This window comes from Chrysochloris asiatica, unplaced genomic scaffold (genome assembly GCF_000296735.1).
Source record: "Chrysochloris asiatica unplaced genomic scaffold, ChrAsi1.0 scaffold00017, whole genome shotgun sequence".
Taxonomy (NCBI): domain Eukaryota; kingdom Metazoa; phylum Chordata; class Mammalia; order Afrosoricida; family Chrysochloridae; genus Chrysochloris; species Chrysochloris asiatica.
The window spans coordinates 11446565-11462079 of NW_006408535.1; the positions used below are offsets into that span (position 1 = coordinate 11446565).

At 40.4% G+C, this 15515-nt stretch overlaps 1 protein-coding gene across 4 annotated transcripts in view; it reads left to right on the top strand.

Annotated features, from left to right (window-relative positions):
* Positions 1-9438: 9438 nt before the first annotated feature.
* RALGAPA1 (Ral GTPase activating protein, alpha subunit 1 (catalytic)) overlaps positions 9439-15515 on the top strand; it is a 261272-nt gene continuing 255195 nt past the window's right edge. For 3 of the 4 annotated variants that reach the window (XM_006835339.1, XM_006835340.1, XM_006835338.1), the window contains exon 1: positions 9532-9637. In XM_006835339.1, coding sequence (XP_006835402.1) covers positions 9532-9637 — 106 coding nt within the window. Of the gene's footprint in view, positions 9638-15515 lie in introns of all 4 variants that reach the window. The other variant, XM_006835341.1, reaches the window with a different exon arrangement.

Sequence of the window (15515 nt, forward strand, 5' to 3'; positions counted from 1 at the left end):
ACTGGTAACCCAATAGGGCTTATTTTTGTGGGGTACAGAAAAGGAAAAGAAGATTTTATATTTTAAAGAACAACACAATAGAAAAGAAAAACAAGATTTATTTTGTAGAAAACCTGTGTAACATTGCCTAAAAGTCTTTTCATTCTCAAGTTGTTTTGTGGGAAAAGATATAATAGAAAAAATATGTGAAAGATAACTCAAAAGCAGTGTATGAAAATATTAGTAATATGTGTGTTGTTATTATTAAGTGCCATCAAGTTGGTTTTCAGAAGCTAAAAATCTTTGCAAGAGCAGAAAACCTCATCTTTCTCCCATGGAGTGACTCTATGACTTGAACTGCCAAATTTGTGGTTCGAAAAGCTTATCCTCTGGAGCCACAGCACTCCCAATAATACATTTAGAACACAACAAATGACCCAAACTGTATAGCCTCCAACGTTGTTTCTGTTACATCCTCTGGGATTATATCAACATACCATTTTGTTGTTGTTAAGTGTCACCAAGTTGCTTCTGACTCATAGTGACTCTGGGTAGGGTTTCCAAGAAGCAGTTGGTGAGTTTGAACTGCCAACTTTGTGGTTCAAACCAATCTTGCAGTCCAGTACTTTATCCTACAGCTCCACACCAAGACTCCTAATAACATATATCCTAACATAAATCCATTATTTTCTTCATAGATAAATCTTGAAAATGTTTAGTAAAGATTTCTCTTTTTCTTATCCCCTTCTCCAACTCTTTGTATCTTTATTCTTGTCTCAACCACATATGAATTATAATATTTTAATACTCTCATGGCAATTTAACCTCAACAGTTGAAATGAACCAACCCCATTGCCCTTGAGTCAATTGTCATTCATGGTGATCTTGTATATGGTTTCCAAGGCAGTTAATCTGTACATGAGCAGAAAGTCTCACCTTTCTCCTGAGGAGTGGCTGGTGGGTTTGAACTGCTAATAGATAAAAATCATTCTACCTCAAAGCCTAAGGAAAACATCAAATAATATATTTCCCTATTAATCAAGACCTGGATATAAAGTAAAAGATTAATTTTGCTCATACTGTGATATACTCCTATTAAGCATTGTTTTTGTTTTTCTTGCCCCACTCATCTTTTTTAACCTGGTGTCCCCCTCAGGCAGGTTATTGTTATTTAATTGATAGCAAAAATGGCAACTCTTATTATATATGCACAAACTCAGTACACATTGGCTGAGTGCTATGTATATAGTGCTATTCTTGATCATATGCTACCTCTTGAAATGGTTGCCAGAGTGTTCCTTGGAGGTCAGGATGGCCAAACTTCATCTCTCATACTTTGGACATGTTGTCAGGAAGGACCAGTCGCTGGAGAAGGATATCATGTTTGGTACGGTGGAGAGTCAGAAAAAGAGGAAGACCCCCAGTGAGATGGATTGACAAAATGGCAGCATCAATGGGCTCAAGTATGGCAACAATAGTGAGGTTAGCCCAGGATCAGGCAATGTTTTGTTTGGTTGTGCATAGGGTTGCTATGAGTCAGTACCAACTTGATGGCACCTAACAACAACAACTCTTCACTCATTCTTTCTATAAGGGCTTTTATGAGGAACTTGTTCACAGAGCAAAAGCAGTCATTCAAATATAACAAGGGGACAGTGAATGGTTTAAAATCAGGAAAGGTGTGCACCAGGCTGTATTCTTTAACCATACTTGTTCAATCTATATGAAGAGGAAATAATCCAAGAAGCTGGATTATATGAAGAAGAATGTGGCATTAGGATTGGAGGAAGTCTCATTAACAACTTGCAATATGCAGATGATAAAACCTTGCTTGCTGAAACTGAAGGGGACTTAACATACTTACTGATGAAAATCAAAGGCCACAGCCTTCAGCCTTCAGTATAGGTTGCACCTCAATGTTAAGTAAACAAAAGTCCTCACTATGGGACCAATAAAATAACATCATGATAAATGGAGAAAATATTGTTGTCCAAGACTTCATTTTGCTTGAATCTACCATCAACATTCATGGAATCAACAGTCAAGATATCAAAGTATTGCATTAGGCAAATCTACTGCACAAGAGCTCTTTAAAGTGTTGAAGAGCAAAGATGTCAGTTTGAGGGCAAACATGCATCTGACCTAAACCATGGTATTTTCAGTAGCTTCATATGGATGTGAAAGTTATATAGTGGATAAATAAAAGTGTAGAATTGATGCATTTAAGTCATGGTATTGGAGAAGAATATTAAAAGTATCAATGGACTTCCAAAAGAACAAGTAAATCTGTGTTGGAGGAAGTACAACCTTAATGAATGCTCCTTGGAGTCCTACTTGGCCAGACTTCGTCTCTCATACTTTGAACATATTATCAGCAGGGACCAGTCTCTGAAGAAAGACATCATGCTTGGTAAAGTGGAGGGTCAGCAAAAAAGAGGGAGACCCCCAATTAGATGGTTTGGCTCAAGGGCAACAGCAATGGGATCAAGCGCAGCCACAATTGTGAGGTTGGAGCAGAACCCAGCAATATTTCATTCTGTTGTACTTAGGGTTACTGTGAGTTGGAACCAACTCGATGTTATCTTTCAGGAGTCCGGGTGTGGCACTACAAAATAAGCACTGAACTGTTAACCAGTAGCTCCTTGGAAACCCTGTACAGAGTTACTAAGTCAGAACCAACTCTATGACACTTAACAACAATAAATATATTTCAATTCCTTTTTTCCACGAACTCTTTGCGTTGAGTGCCTACCACATTCCAGGTATAGTTGAGGGAATAGGGAAAACGAGTGAGAAACAACCCTTAGAGCCATGAACTTGGTAGTAGAGAAAAGTCAAAATCATAAACCGAAAACCTATTTTCAAGGAAGATGACAGTCTAATATGGCAGATGAAGCATGGAATGAGTTTAACATACATTTTGGTGAATGTCATGATAGAGAAAATAGGAACTACTGTTGGAGGACTTCAAAAGAGGGCTGCAAAATTGAATTCAAATCATTTTTAAGTTATTTTATTTCTTTAAAAATATCTAATCTCTCATTTGTTGTTGTTAAATGTCTTCAGTCAGTTTAATCTTGGACCTTGTGGTTAGCAGTCCAGTGTTATCCTATAGCACCACACCAGGACTCCAGTGGTTCCTTTTAAGGCTGTAGTGATATTTGAACTCATAACCTGTGGTTTGCAAGACCAGTGCTCTAACCCCTGAGCTTTGGAGCCATCATGATCTCATTTAGTCTAGAACAAATATCTTTACCATGTATACGTAAAGACTTTTTCTATTGCAAGTGACTGAATCCCAATTCAAACTGGCTTCAGCAAAATAAGAATGTTTTAAGCTATGAAATAGAAAAGATCATGGCACTTCAGGCAAAGTTAGATCCAGATCTCTAACAATGTTGTTGTTAGGTGCCATCAAGTTGGTATCAATAGCAACCCTATGCACAGCAGAATGAAACACTGCCCAGTCCTGGGTCAACCTCACAATTGTTGCCATGCTTGAGCCCATCGATGCTGCCACTTGGCCAATCCATCTCACTGGGGGTCTTCTTCTTTTTCTCTGACCCTCCACCTTGCCAAACATGATATCCTTCCTCAGTGACTGGTCCCTCGACAACATGTCTGAAGTATGAGCTCTTCATTTTGAGTTGTGCCCCATCAGCAAATGAAGTTCTGTAGGGCTTTACTCCATTTGCGTTATCATGGTCAACTCTACTTTGAAGAGGCAGCTCTTCCCCAGTCACATTTGAGTGCCTTCCAACCTGAGAGGCTCATTTTCTGGCACTATATCTGACAGTGTTTCACTGCTATTCATAAGGTTTTCAGTGAGTAAACATTTGGAAGTAGTTTCTCTCTCTTTGTTCCTGGTCTGTCTTCATCTGGGAGCTCTGAAACTTGTGGACTATGGGTGACCCTGTGACCAGTGGCATAGCTTCCAGAATCACAGCAACACACAAGCCACCACAGTATGACAAACTGACAGATTTCATTGTTGTTGTTAGGTGCCATCGAGTTGGTACCAACTCATAGCAACCTTATGCACAGCAGAACAAAACACTGCCCGATCCTGGGTTAACCTCACTATTTTTGCCACGCTTGAGCCCATTGATGCTGTCATTTTGCCAATCCATCTTGCTGGGGGTCTTCCTCTTTTTCTCTGACCCTCCATCTTACCAAAACATGATATCCTTCTCCAGCGACGGGTTCCTCCTGACAATATGTCCTGGCCTCCAAGGAGCACTCTGGCTGCACTTCTTCCAACATGGATCTGTTGGTTCTTTTGGCAGCCCATGGCACTTTCAATATTCTCCTCCAACACCATAACTCAAAAGCATCAATTCTTCTATGGTCTTCCTTATTCACTGTACAGTTTTCACATACATATGAGGTTATTGAAAATACCATGGCTTGGGTCAGGCACACCTTACTCCTCAAGCTGACATCTTTGCCCTTCAACACTTGAAAAAAGGTCTTGTGCAGCAGATTTGCCTAATACAATATGTCCTTTGACTTCTTGTCTGCTGCTTCCGTGAGTGCTGAGACTTGATCCAAGAAAAATGAAGTCCTTGACAACTTCAATCTTTTCTCTGTTGATAAGAGCGCTGTTTATTGATCCAGTGGTGAGGATTTTTGTTTTTTTACATTGAAATGTAATCCATACCAAAGGCTGTGCTCTTTGATCTTCATCAGTAAATGTTTAAGTCCTCTTCACTTTTAGCAAGCAAAGCTGTATCATCTGCATATCACAGGTTGTTAATAAGTCTTCCTCCAATCTTGATGCCATGTTTTTCTTCATATAACCCAGCTTCTCAAATTATTTGCTCAGCATACAGGTTGAATAAGTATGATGAAAGAATACAACCTTGTCGCACATCTTTCTTAATTTTAAACCATTCAGTGTTACCATGTTCTGTTCAAACAACTGCCTCTTGGTCTAGGTACAGATTCCTCATGAGCACAATTAAGTGTTCTGGAGTACTTATACTTTTCAATGTTGTCCATAGCTTGTCATGATCCACACAATCGAAAGCCTTTGCGTAGTCAATGAAGTACAGGTAAACATCTTTCTGATATTCTTTACTTTCAGCCAAGATCCATCAGACATCAGTAATGATAGCCCTCATTCCACGGCTCTTCTGAATCTGGCTTGAACCTCTGGAAGCTCTCTGTCAATGTATGCTTGTAGCCATTTCTGTATTACCTTTAGTAAAACTTTACTCACATGGGATATCAAAGAGATTGTCAGATGATTTCCACATTCCATTGTGTCACCTCTCTTTGGAATGGGCACAAATATGAATCTCTTCCAATCAATTTACCAGATAGTTGTCTTCCAAATTTCTTGGCAGAGATGAGTGAGTGCCTCCTCACTTTTTTGAAAGATTTCAACTTTTATTCCATCAATTCCTGGTGTCTTGTTCTTTGCCAATTCCTTCAATTAGCTCCTCAGAAAAGGAACTTCTCTTTTTCAATAGTTTAAGAGTTTCATTGAATTGACCTGGTCAACTACCTATGCCTGAACACTTACTCTGACAAATTCAGCTGTCATCCTTGAAGAAGTCGAAACAGTTCAGTGGGAGATGAGGTGAAATGAGCCTAGAGAGAAGCTACTTTCCAAAGAAACATCTTAGTGCACCAGCATCCAGACAATCAATGGCCAGTCAGCAAGGCAACAAATATCCACTACAATTGATGCAGCTAATTATCCTTTCATCTGCATTTTAATACAGAGCTCAAAGCCAATTTCCTATAGCCAGTACCCTGAATTCAAACTCCTAGCCTCCTAAGCTGTGAGGAAATAAATTTGTTTGTTAAAGCCACTCATTTGAGGCATTTCTGTAACAGCAGTACTAGATAATGAAGACAGCAGGCTAGAGACATTGAAACCCGGAGCTTGAACAAAATATGATACCATGGAGAAGACCAAATTAAACAAACAAACAATAAATTAGAAAGTAGAATTATAAGTACTTGGTAAGACAGTAGAAGTCTTAAGATGATTCTGGTTCCTGGTGCTATCCAATAAGATGTTTACTGAAGGAGCAGAATCAGGTGTGGGAAGAGGAAGGACAAAGATAACAAATTTAGTTATGTACATGTTGAATTTGAGTAGTTTGTGGGACTCCTGAGAGGTGAGGTCCAATTAGTATCTTTGGTAAGAGACGTGGCTACAGGCAGAGACGCAGGAGCCCCAAAACACCAAAAAAAAAAAAAAAAAAAAAAAAAGATATCATTATGGGATTAGATGACTCTTCTCTACTATCAAAAGAAACCATTTTGTAATGTAAATATTTTGTTGTTGTTGTTACGTGCCGTGCAGTCGGTTCTGACTCATAGCGACCCTATACAGGGTTTCTGAGGCTATAAATCTTTACGAGAGCAGAAAGCCTCATCTTTCTCCAGTGGAATAGCTGGTAGTTTCGAACTGCTGACCCTGAAGTTCGCAGCCTGATTCGTAACCACTATGCTACCAGAGCTCCTTAATTTAAAAATCAACACTTATTCTGTGCTATGTTGTTGTTAAGTGCCGTGGAGTCGGTTCCGACCCATAGCGACCCTGTACAGGGTTTCCGAGGGTGTAAATCTTTACGGGAGTAGAAAGCCTGATCTTTCTCCTGCGGAGTGGCTGGTAGTTTCGAACCACTAACCTTAAGGTTCGCAGCCCGATTCGTAACCACTACGCTACCAGAGCTCCTTATTCTGTGCTATAGTAGGGCTAAAGATAAATAAAGAACGGGGAACTATTCTTCAAGGAGTTCTACTACTACACATAACAAAATATATGAAGATGAAAATAGAACTCACTTGCAATCACACTTAGCAGATATCATCACACATTGGGGATATTTTCCTTTTTTTCTTTCCTATTTTTGCACACAATATCTTTTACTGTTTTGATAACATGCATATTTACAAGTTTATATGTGCTTTTTCACTTATATCTTCCACATCTTTAAAAAGTCTTCATATGAATCACTTTTCATGGCTACATCGCATTCTACCTGTTGGATGTTCATCTACTTACTTACTGATGAGCAATACTGTCTCCATTCACGCAATATTATAAATCATGTTTCAATATCTTTATATAAATATTTGCACTACTTTTGTTTTTCTGTGATAAAGCTCTAAAAAGGAACCGTTGGATGAAAAGATAGAAACATTTTTATATACATAATGCCAAATAGTTTTTCAGTAATCTCCTAACAGGCAATGGGAGGGTCTGCTGTCACTCAGAAAAATGCTAATGGTCAAACAAATCTTACTAATTTGACTGATAAAACAGTGTTTGAAATGATTGTTAAAAAATAATTTATATTCAATTAAAGTTGTTGTTAGTAAGGAGAGTCTTTTCTGACCCATAGCCACCCTGTATAGGGTTTCTTAGGAGCAGCTGGTGAGTTTGAACCTCTAACCTTTCAGTTCAAATCGATCTTGTAGTCAAGTGCTTATCCTACAACGCCATACCAGGAAAATGGCCAGGTTAAAAAAGAGCCTAATGTATGCTTCCATTTATACATAACTCTAGAAAATGCAAAACTCAGAGTGACAGAAAAATCAATGGTTGTCTGGGGACTAGAGATGAGAAGGTGGCAGGGAAAGATTACAAAGTGACATAAGGAAACTCTGGGAGTGATGAATACGTTTACTATTTTGTGGTGATATTTTCACAGGTATCTGATATATGTCCAACTTATGAAATTGTATATTTCAAAAATGTGCTTTATTTCACATCAATTCATTGTTGTTGATGTTAGGTATCCTAGGATCAGTTTTGACTCATAGGGACCTTTTGTACAACAGAATGCAACACTCCTAGCTCTTGCACCATCCTCACAAATGTTGCTGGGTTTGAGCTCATTGTTGCAGCCACTGTGTCAATCAATGCATGTCACTGAGAGTCTTCTTTTCACGGACCCTCTATTTTACCAAGCAGATGTCCTGTTTCTCCAGCGACTGGTCCCTCCTGACAACATGTCCTAAGTATGTAATCAATTACAAAATAATATAACTGTTTAAAAATGAAGAAATAAAAATTGCTTTGATTTTCAAAAAACATTAAAAGGTTGCTGAGTTGAAACCGACTTGACAGCACATAATAACAATCAACTAATTTCCTCACATATTTCAGTTATTGATACAAATTTATGTGATTTTTCCCCCCCACGTTGTTAATTTTTCTATCTGGATCTTAGCAAATTTCTGGCGCATTATGTGAGTTCTTAATATATTCGTATTAAGAAAATTAACCATTGAAGTTCTCCAGATGTCTGTCTTTTCTCTGGAATTTTTCTTTCTGTTTTGTGTTTCTGGTTTTGCTGTTGTTGTTAAGTGCCATCGAGTCGGTTCCGACCCTGTAGCAACCCTGTATAGGGTTTCCAAGGGGCAGTTGGTGAGCTTGAACTGCCAACCTTTCGGTTCAAACCAATTTTTCAGTCCAGGCCATTAAGCAAAATTATATAACCCACACAAATCTCTAAACTACAGTAACATTTAATCATTCCTTAGTAAATCAAAACAGTTTAAACAAGAGTTAAATTAGGAAATGAAAGAGTGTTACAGCTAAATCCTAAAGAATGTTGTTGTTATGTGCCATGGAGTCGGTTCTGACTCATAGCGACCGTGTACAGAGTTTCCGAGGCTGTAAATCTTTACAGGAGCAGAACGCCTCATCTTTCTCCCGCGGAACAGCTGGTAGTTTCCGTGAGATTAACAGACCAATTCGTAACCACTAGGCTACCAGAGCTCCTTAAGGGCCATCTAAAATATCTTGCACGTTTGCTTTTATGTTTTGAAGCTACTACGTTCGTAAATAAGGATAACTTCTTAAACAGTGGAGATTACACAGCTTGACTCTGGGAGTTTGCCTAGGAGTTACTATTTGCAATGGCTCATGGAGTAACCGCCTTTCCCGACTTCCTTGGGCTCCACCTTTGGCCGCTTGCACAGGAACTCAAAAGTGGGTAGCGCCATGGATGAGCTCACGCTGGCATGACGTCAACAGCCTTTGACGTCAGAAGGCGGTTGCCACAGGGACCGTTCGCCACCGACGGCAGAGTCGTGAAACCCCATCACTACACTCGTCGTCTCGGATTCGGCCTCTGCAGAGTTTCAAGCTGCTGAAGAAGCTTTAACCTTAAGGGGGCCTCAGGGAGAGGAGTTGTGTTGCTGTAGCCGAGAGCTCCGCCTTCGCGGCTCTGGGTCTGGGGCCCCGGCCTGTGGCGGCGAGCGGCGGACGCTGCTGGCAGGAGGCGGCGGCGGACGCGGGCGGCCAGCCCGGGTCTCCCTCGCCCTATGCAGGGCCCGGATAAGGGATCCGCCATATTGGAGCCGCAGACGAAGGTGTCTTGGAGCCGCGGCGCGAGGCGGGTGGAGGTGGAGGCGCTGGCCTGGATCTGGGAGGAGTCACCTCTCCTGGAGCCCTCAGTCTTGGGAAGTGAATGAGCCACTCACGCTAGTCTCCTCCCCGCCCACTCCCTCCACTATCTGCCTCCGGGACCAGGCCGTGAGGGGGCTGGAGCCGGTGGTGGCGGTGGAGGCGACAGTGACACGATGTTCTCCAAGAAGCCGCACGGGGACGTCAAGAAGTCCACCCAGAAGGTGCTGGACACCAAGAAGGACGCGCTGACTCGCCTCAAGCACCTGCGTATCGTCATCGGTGAGGAGCGAGGGGTGGCGGCTCCAAGAGTACTGGGTTGCCCGGCCTTCCCTCCTCTGGGAACCTTTGGGGACTGCCCCTCCGGACCTGGCGCGGAGCGGGAGCACAGGGCGAGGCGCCGCCTCTGCAGAGACCCGGGAGGGCGGATAATTTGGGGAAGGGAAAACTTGGGCAATTGGCAAACATGAATCACTATTAACACAAGGTTATCTCATTTAATAGTTCGAACTCGTTTTTCAAAAATGATTCCTCCAAAAACTTAGATCTTTGAGATTTCCAGGAGACTTGGTGTGGATAATTGTGTTTATAGGATATGTTTGTCCAATGACTACCGCCATCTCCACCCAAGTGAAAAACAAAAACCAAATAAATAAATAAATAAATAAAACCTTCCCCATACTATGACATATAAACCTTAATTTTTTTCATCTCAGGCTTCTTGCCGATGAGGGCAAGGAGGGGGCTGTTATAACTCTTCGGGAAGTTCTCAAAAAGCTTGTGGGAAAGAACCCCGCCCTTCTGCTAATGCATTCTTGTTCGTCATTACTGTCATTTAGAGGGAGACCTATTAATTATGGGGGCGGAGGAGTAGTTTATAGCTGCCTTTATTTCTCCAGAATTGTATTTTTATTTAGCTACATTTTTCTTATAGTGGGCTGCCCTCTGCCTGGTTTGCGGGCAGGCCAAATAGTGCTCTGAATTGTGGCTATCATGTGAATCAAGGCTTTTGGATACTAACTTGGCCCTTTTTGGATACTTGATCATTTTGTAGTCTGATAGGACCCTAATAGCTCGTAGAGGCTTTCTGGTTAGTACTTGAGTTGTGTGGTTTTTTGTTTTTTTTTAATGAAATTTGAGGTGAAGAGGAAAGTGGGTTTTCCTTTGTTGATATATAAAGTTTTGGGGAAAACTGAATTTAGAACCCAGAGGCCTGAATCCTTGTTTAGACTTATTTCAAGCTGTCTTCATAATGAGTACTTTGTTTTGAAAAGTCATGTTTATTAGCGATATACATGAGTCCCTTATTTGATGTGCATGCTTCCCTGTTGTTGTTAGGTGTCATCGAATTGGTACCGACTCATAGCGACCCTATGCACAACAGAACGAAACACTGCCCGGTCCTGGGCCAACCTCACAATTGTTGCCACATTTGAGCTCATTGATGTTGCCACTTTGACAGTCCATCTCACTGGGGTCTTCCTCTTTTTTTCTGACCCTCCACCCTACCCAACATGATATCCTTCTCCAGTGACTGGTCCCTCCTGACAATATGTCCAATGTATGAGAGAGGAAGTTTGGCCACTCTGGCTTCCAAGGAGCAGCCTGGCTGCACATCTTCCCTATTGTTGTTATGTGCCATGGAGTTTATTCCAACTCATAGCGACCTTGTACAGGATTTCCAAGGCTGTAAATCTTTATGGGAGCAGAAAGCCTCATCTTTCTCCAGCAGAACAGCTGGAAGTTTTGAACTGCTGACCTTGAGGTTAGCAGTCCAACTCAACCACTACGCTACCAGAGCTCCTGCACATCATCCCTATGAATACCTAAATTTGTGTGGTCTTTGTTTACAAAGTGATTGATTTCATGTAGCTTTTCATAATTGATCTTCACTGTCTAGACTTAGGTGTTATTACCCTCCATTTTTACAGATGAGCAGCATGCTGAAGTTTGGAAAAATGGTCATCCAACTAAGTAGAAGGTTGAGTCAGAATAGGATCCCAGGGTTTGTGACTCCAGTGCAGTTTTTTTTTGTTTCCAACATTTATGTCGAGTCGGTTCCGACTCATAGCGACCCTGTACAGGGTTTCCGAGGGTGTATCTTTACGGGAGTAGAAAGCCTCATCTTTCTCCCGCTGAGCGGCTGGTAGTTTCGAACCGCTGACCTTCAGGTTCGCAGCCCGATTCGTAACCACTACGCTACCAGAGCTCATTAGTAAGCTGTGTTTTTTTTTCTTTGCCAGGGGGATGATTTTAAAAAAGCAGTTAAAACAGTTTGGCAGTGTAAAAATGAGCTCAGTTTTCAAGAAAACATAAATCTTCTAAATATAGTTCAGATTATGGCCTTTTCTATTTGACTTGAGCGTTAAGTCATTGAAGAAAAGATTTAACTGAGAGTGGGACATAGAAAACTAATGTATGAATGTAGAAAAAGATGTATCTCATATAATAATAGTTTCAGATTAAAGACAGTGGGGCTTGACACCTATTTGAGACAAACTGGAGGTTGTATAATGATAGAGCTATCAATTTGAGTTCCAGCAGAATACTGAGATTTCCTAAACTAACTGGTGTAGAATTGTTAAGAATTGATTCATATACACATATATACATTCATATATACGTATATACAATTTTTTCCCTTTGGAATACCTGGTCTAAATTAAGAGGTCACATGTCAGATGTTTTGCAGGGACCAGTTTCCTCCATTTGAAAACAAAACAATATAATTTAAAAACAAAGCAAAACCTTTTGCTTCTTAGTAATTTATGGACTTGTTAATGGTGTGAACAGAAGGGGCTTTAAAAAGTTGCTGTAAAAATGGAATTGAAAGATAATGGAATTCTTCCACAAACTGTTTGAAACCCATATGCTGGTGTGTGTATATAAACATTCAAAGTGTACTTTGTTGTTTGTTATTGTTAAATGCTGTTGAGTAGATTCAGACTCTTAGCAACCCTGCAAAGGGTTTCTGAGGAGCAACAGTTGGTTTGAACTGCCGACATTGTGGTTAGTATTCCAGTGTTATTTTATAGTGCCACAACAGGGCACTAAAATATCCTTGTTATTAAGTGCTGTAGAGTTGGTTCTGACTCATAGCAACCCTACAAAGGGTTACTAAGAAGTAGTTGGTAGGTTTGAACCACTAACCTATGGTTAGCAGTACAGTGCTTATCCTTCAGTGCCACACAGTAGCCTTAAGAACCTTTAGATGGAGACTGTTGTGCATTCCATTTCCCTGCCCTGTGAGTGGAGGAGGTCCATACAGAGAGATGATTGTACTTTAGTAGTTTTAGCACAGTAGTTCTCAAATCAGGACCAGTTTAGCCCTATAGAGAAGACATTTGGCAATTTCTGGAGATATTGTTTATTGTCATAATTAGGGTAGAGGTGCTCCTGGCTTCTAGTAAGTAGAGACCAGGGATGCTGCTAAACATCTAATGTCATAACAGTTATCTAGCCCAATATGTCAGTGTTGAGATTGAGAAATCCTTTCAAAACCGAATAAGAGATGGACCTCTAAATTCTATGTGTTAGATGTCATTCAGTTGATTTCAGTTCTAGCCATTTCATGGGTATGGAATAGAACTTGCCTCAGCTATAAGCTGTAATCTTTTTTTTTTCTCCTTAATATTTTACTGGAAGTCCTGGCGTGGCACTGTAGGATAAGCACTCAACCAGAAGGTCAGTTTGAACCACAAGGTCGGTGGTTCAAACTCGCCAGCAGCTCCTTAGAAACCCTATACAGGGTTGCTGTGAGTTGGAGCTGATTAAAGGCACATAACAACAACATGTTACTGTGTTTTAGGTGAAAATTTGCATAGCAATTAAGGTGGTCACTTAACAATTTTTAAAATACAACTTGTTATATGACATGGATTATATTTTTTCACAATTTGTCAACATTTTCATTACTTCCATCCTTTCTTAAATCCATTAATCTAGCTTTCCTGTACCAATTTAGCTTGTCTTTGTTTTAGAGTAAATGTTGGCCATTTGGTCTTATATTGTCTTATATATATATCCCATGAGGTGTTTGGTTATGTTTTGACAGTATCCATACTTGTGCCCCCTGTATCGTTTAAGGGGGCACATATATGTATGTATAAACATCCCTGCAGATACACTTGTACATGCATATTTATACACTCAGCTGTGCCTACCTATGCAAATATATGCATATACAAGATTAAATAAAAAAGTATTGCTGGTAGGGCTCCACATCATATATACACAGGAAACCCTGTACAGGGTCGCTATGGGTCGGACCCGACTCGACGGCACTTAACAACAACAACAACAATTATAAACAAAATGTGTTAAAACATGTCTCTGATCAGTGGATGGCTGCAATCAAGTTATCTCGTTAATACACTTGTCTTTGTCATGTTAGGGTGCCGTTGAAACACAGGTCCAGTTGAAACAGTGGCTTCTGAGGGAATATTTTGGGCCAGTTAAATTCAAGCGAGATCAGCACAGAAAGTTATGGTATATATTTTTGGGATTCCAAAGGATCATCTTGATAGATTTTATGGAAGGACACAGGAGAATCCAGGACTTAGTAGGAAGAAGTTTTAATAAAATAGAAAACTGCACTGGTGAAAAAACGCCCAGGAAAGTTGCTCCAAGGAATTTTTCCCATCATGACAGTGCACCTGCTTATTCTCTGAGGGTAGCAAGAGCTGTCTTACAAGAATTTAGTTGGTACACCTTATCCCAGTCCACCCTACAGCCATGAGCCTTGTCCCTTTAGATTTTTGTTTGTTCCCAAAATTCAAACAACATTGAAATAGAACACAATTTTAATCCCTTGAATCTGCCCAAACTGCCATTTTGATGTGTTGTAAATGGAACAGTGTAGAATTCTTCAGAGAACGGTTATAGAAATGGAAACACCACCTCCTTAAGAACTGTTTATACCTAGATGGAGAATATGTGGAGAAAAATGGAATCACATTATGATTTTGTTTCATACAGTTTTCTTTGTATTGTGCTTTTTGACTTGATACATCTGCCTAAGTAACCACACGTATTTTACTGGTTGTTCTTATTGTTGCAGAGTTGTTTGTTATTTGGTGGTGGTGGTGGTGGTAGTGTGCTGTGGAGTTGGTTCCGACCCATAGGGACCCTGTATAGGGTTTCTGAGGCTGTAAATCTTTATGGGAACAGAAAGCTTTATCTTTTTCCCGCTGAACGACTGGTAGTTTCGAACTGCTGACCTTGAGGTTAGCAGCCTGACTTGTAACCACTATGCTGGCAGAGCTTCTTTGTGTGTTATATAGGCTGTAATTACAGGTTTTCAGATTACATTAGGCAAATCTGCTGTACAAGACCTCTTTAAAGTATTGAAGAGTAAAGGTGTCAGTTTGAAAACTAAGGTTCACCTGACCCAAGCCATGGTATTTTCAATAGCCTCATATGCATGTGAGAGTTGGATAATGAATAAGGAAGACCAGATAAGAATTGACACATTTGAGTTACTGTGTTGGAGAAGAATATTAAATGAATCATGTACTGCCAGAAGAACAAAACAAATGTTGTTGGAAGAAGTACAGCCAGAATACTCCTAGAAGCCAGGGTGGTGAGACACCATCTCTCATACTTTGGACATATTATCTGTAGGGACCAGTCCCTGGAGAAGGACGTCATTCTTGGTGAAGTGAAGCTTCAGCGAAAAAGAGGAAGACTGCCCCATAGAGATAGATTGGCACAGTGACTGCAGCATTGGACTCAAGTGTAACAACGAATTTGAGGATGGCGCAGGACTGAGCAGTATTTTGTTCAGTTGGACATAAGGTCGCTATGCGCTGGATCCCTCAGAGCCACTAGGTGGGCTTGAACCCTACCAACCATTCAGATAACATCTGAGTGCTTAACTATGTGTCATCAGAGCTGTACTTGGTTATAATTTAGAATTAAATTCATTAATATGCGCTCTTTAAATGATTGCCTTTATTTTGTTGGAAATAGTAAAATAATTCCTAAGAAAATGAGTAGGTGAAGAGGGGATGACAAGAGCTGAAAAGCATCTATCTTTAAGAGATACGCCAGTCAGGTCTCCCCCTTTTTTTTTTTTTTTTTTAAATTTAAGGTTTTTATTGTGGATTGAGTGAAAGTTTACAGGGCACATCATCAGTTTCACATTCAACAATTCATATAA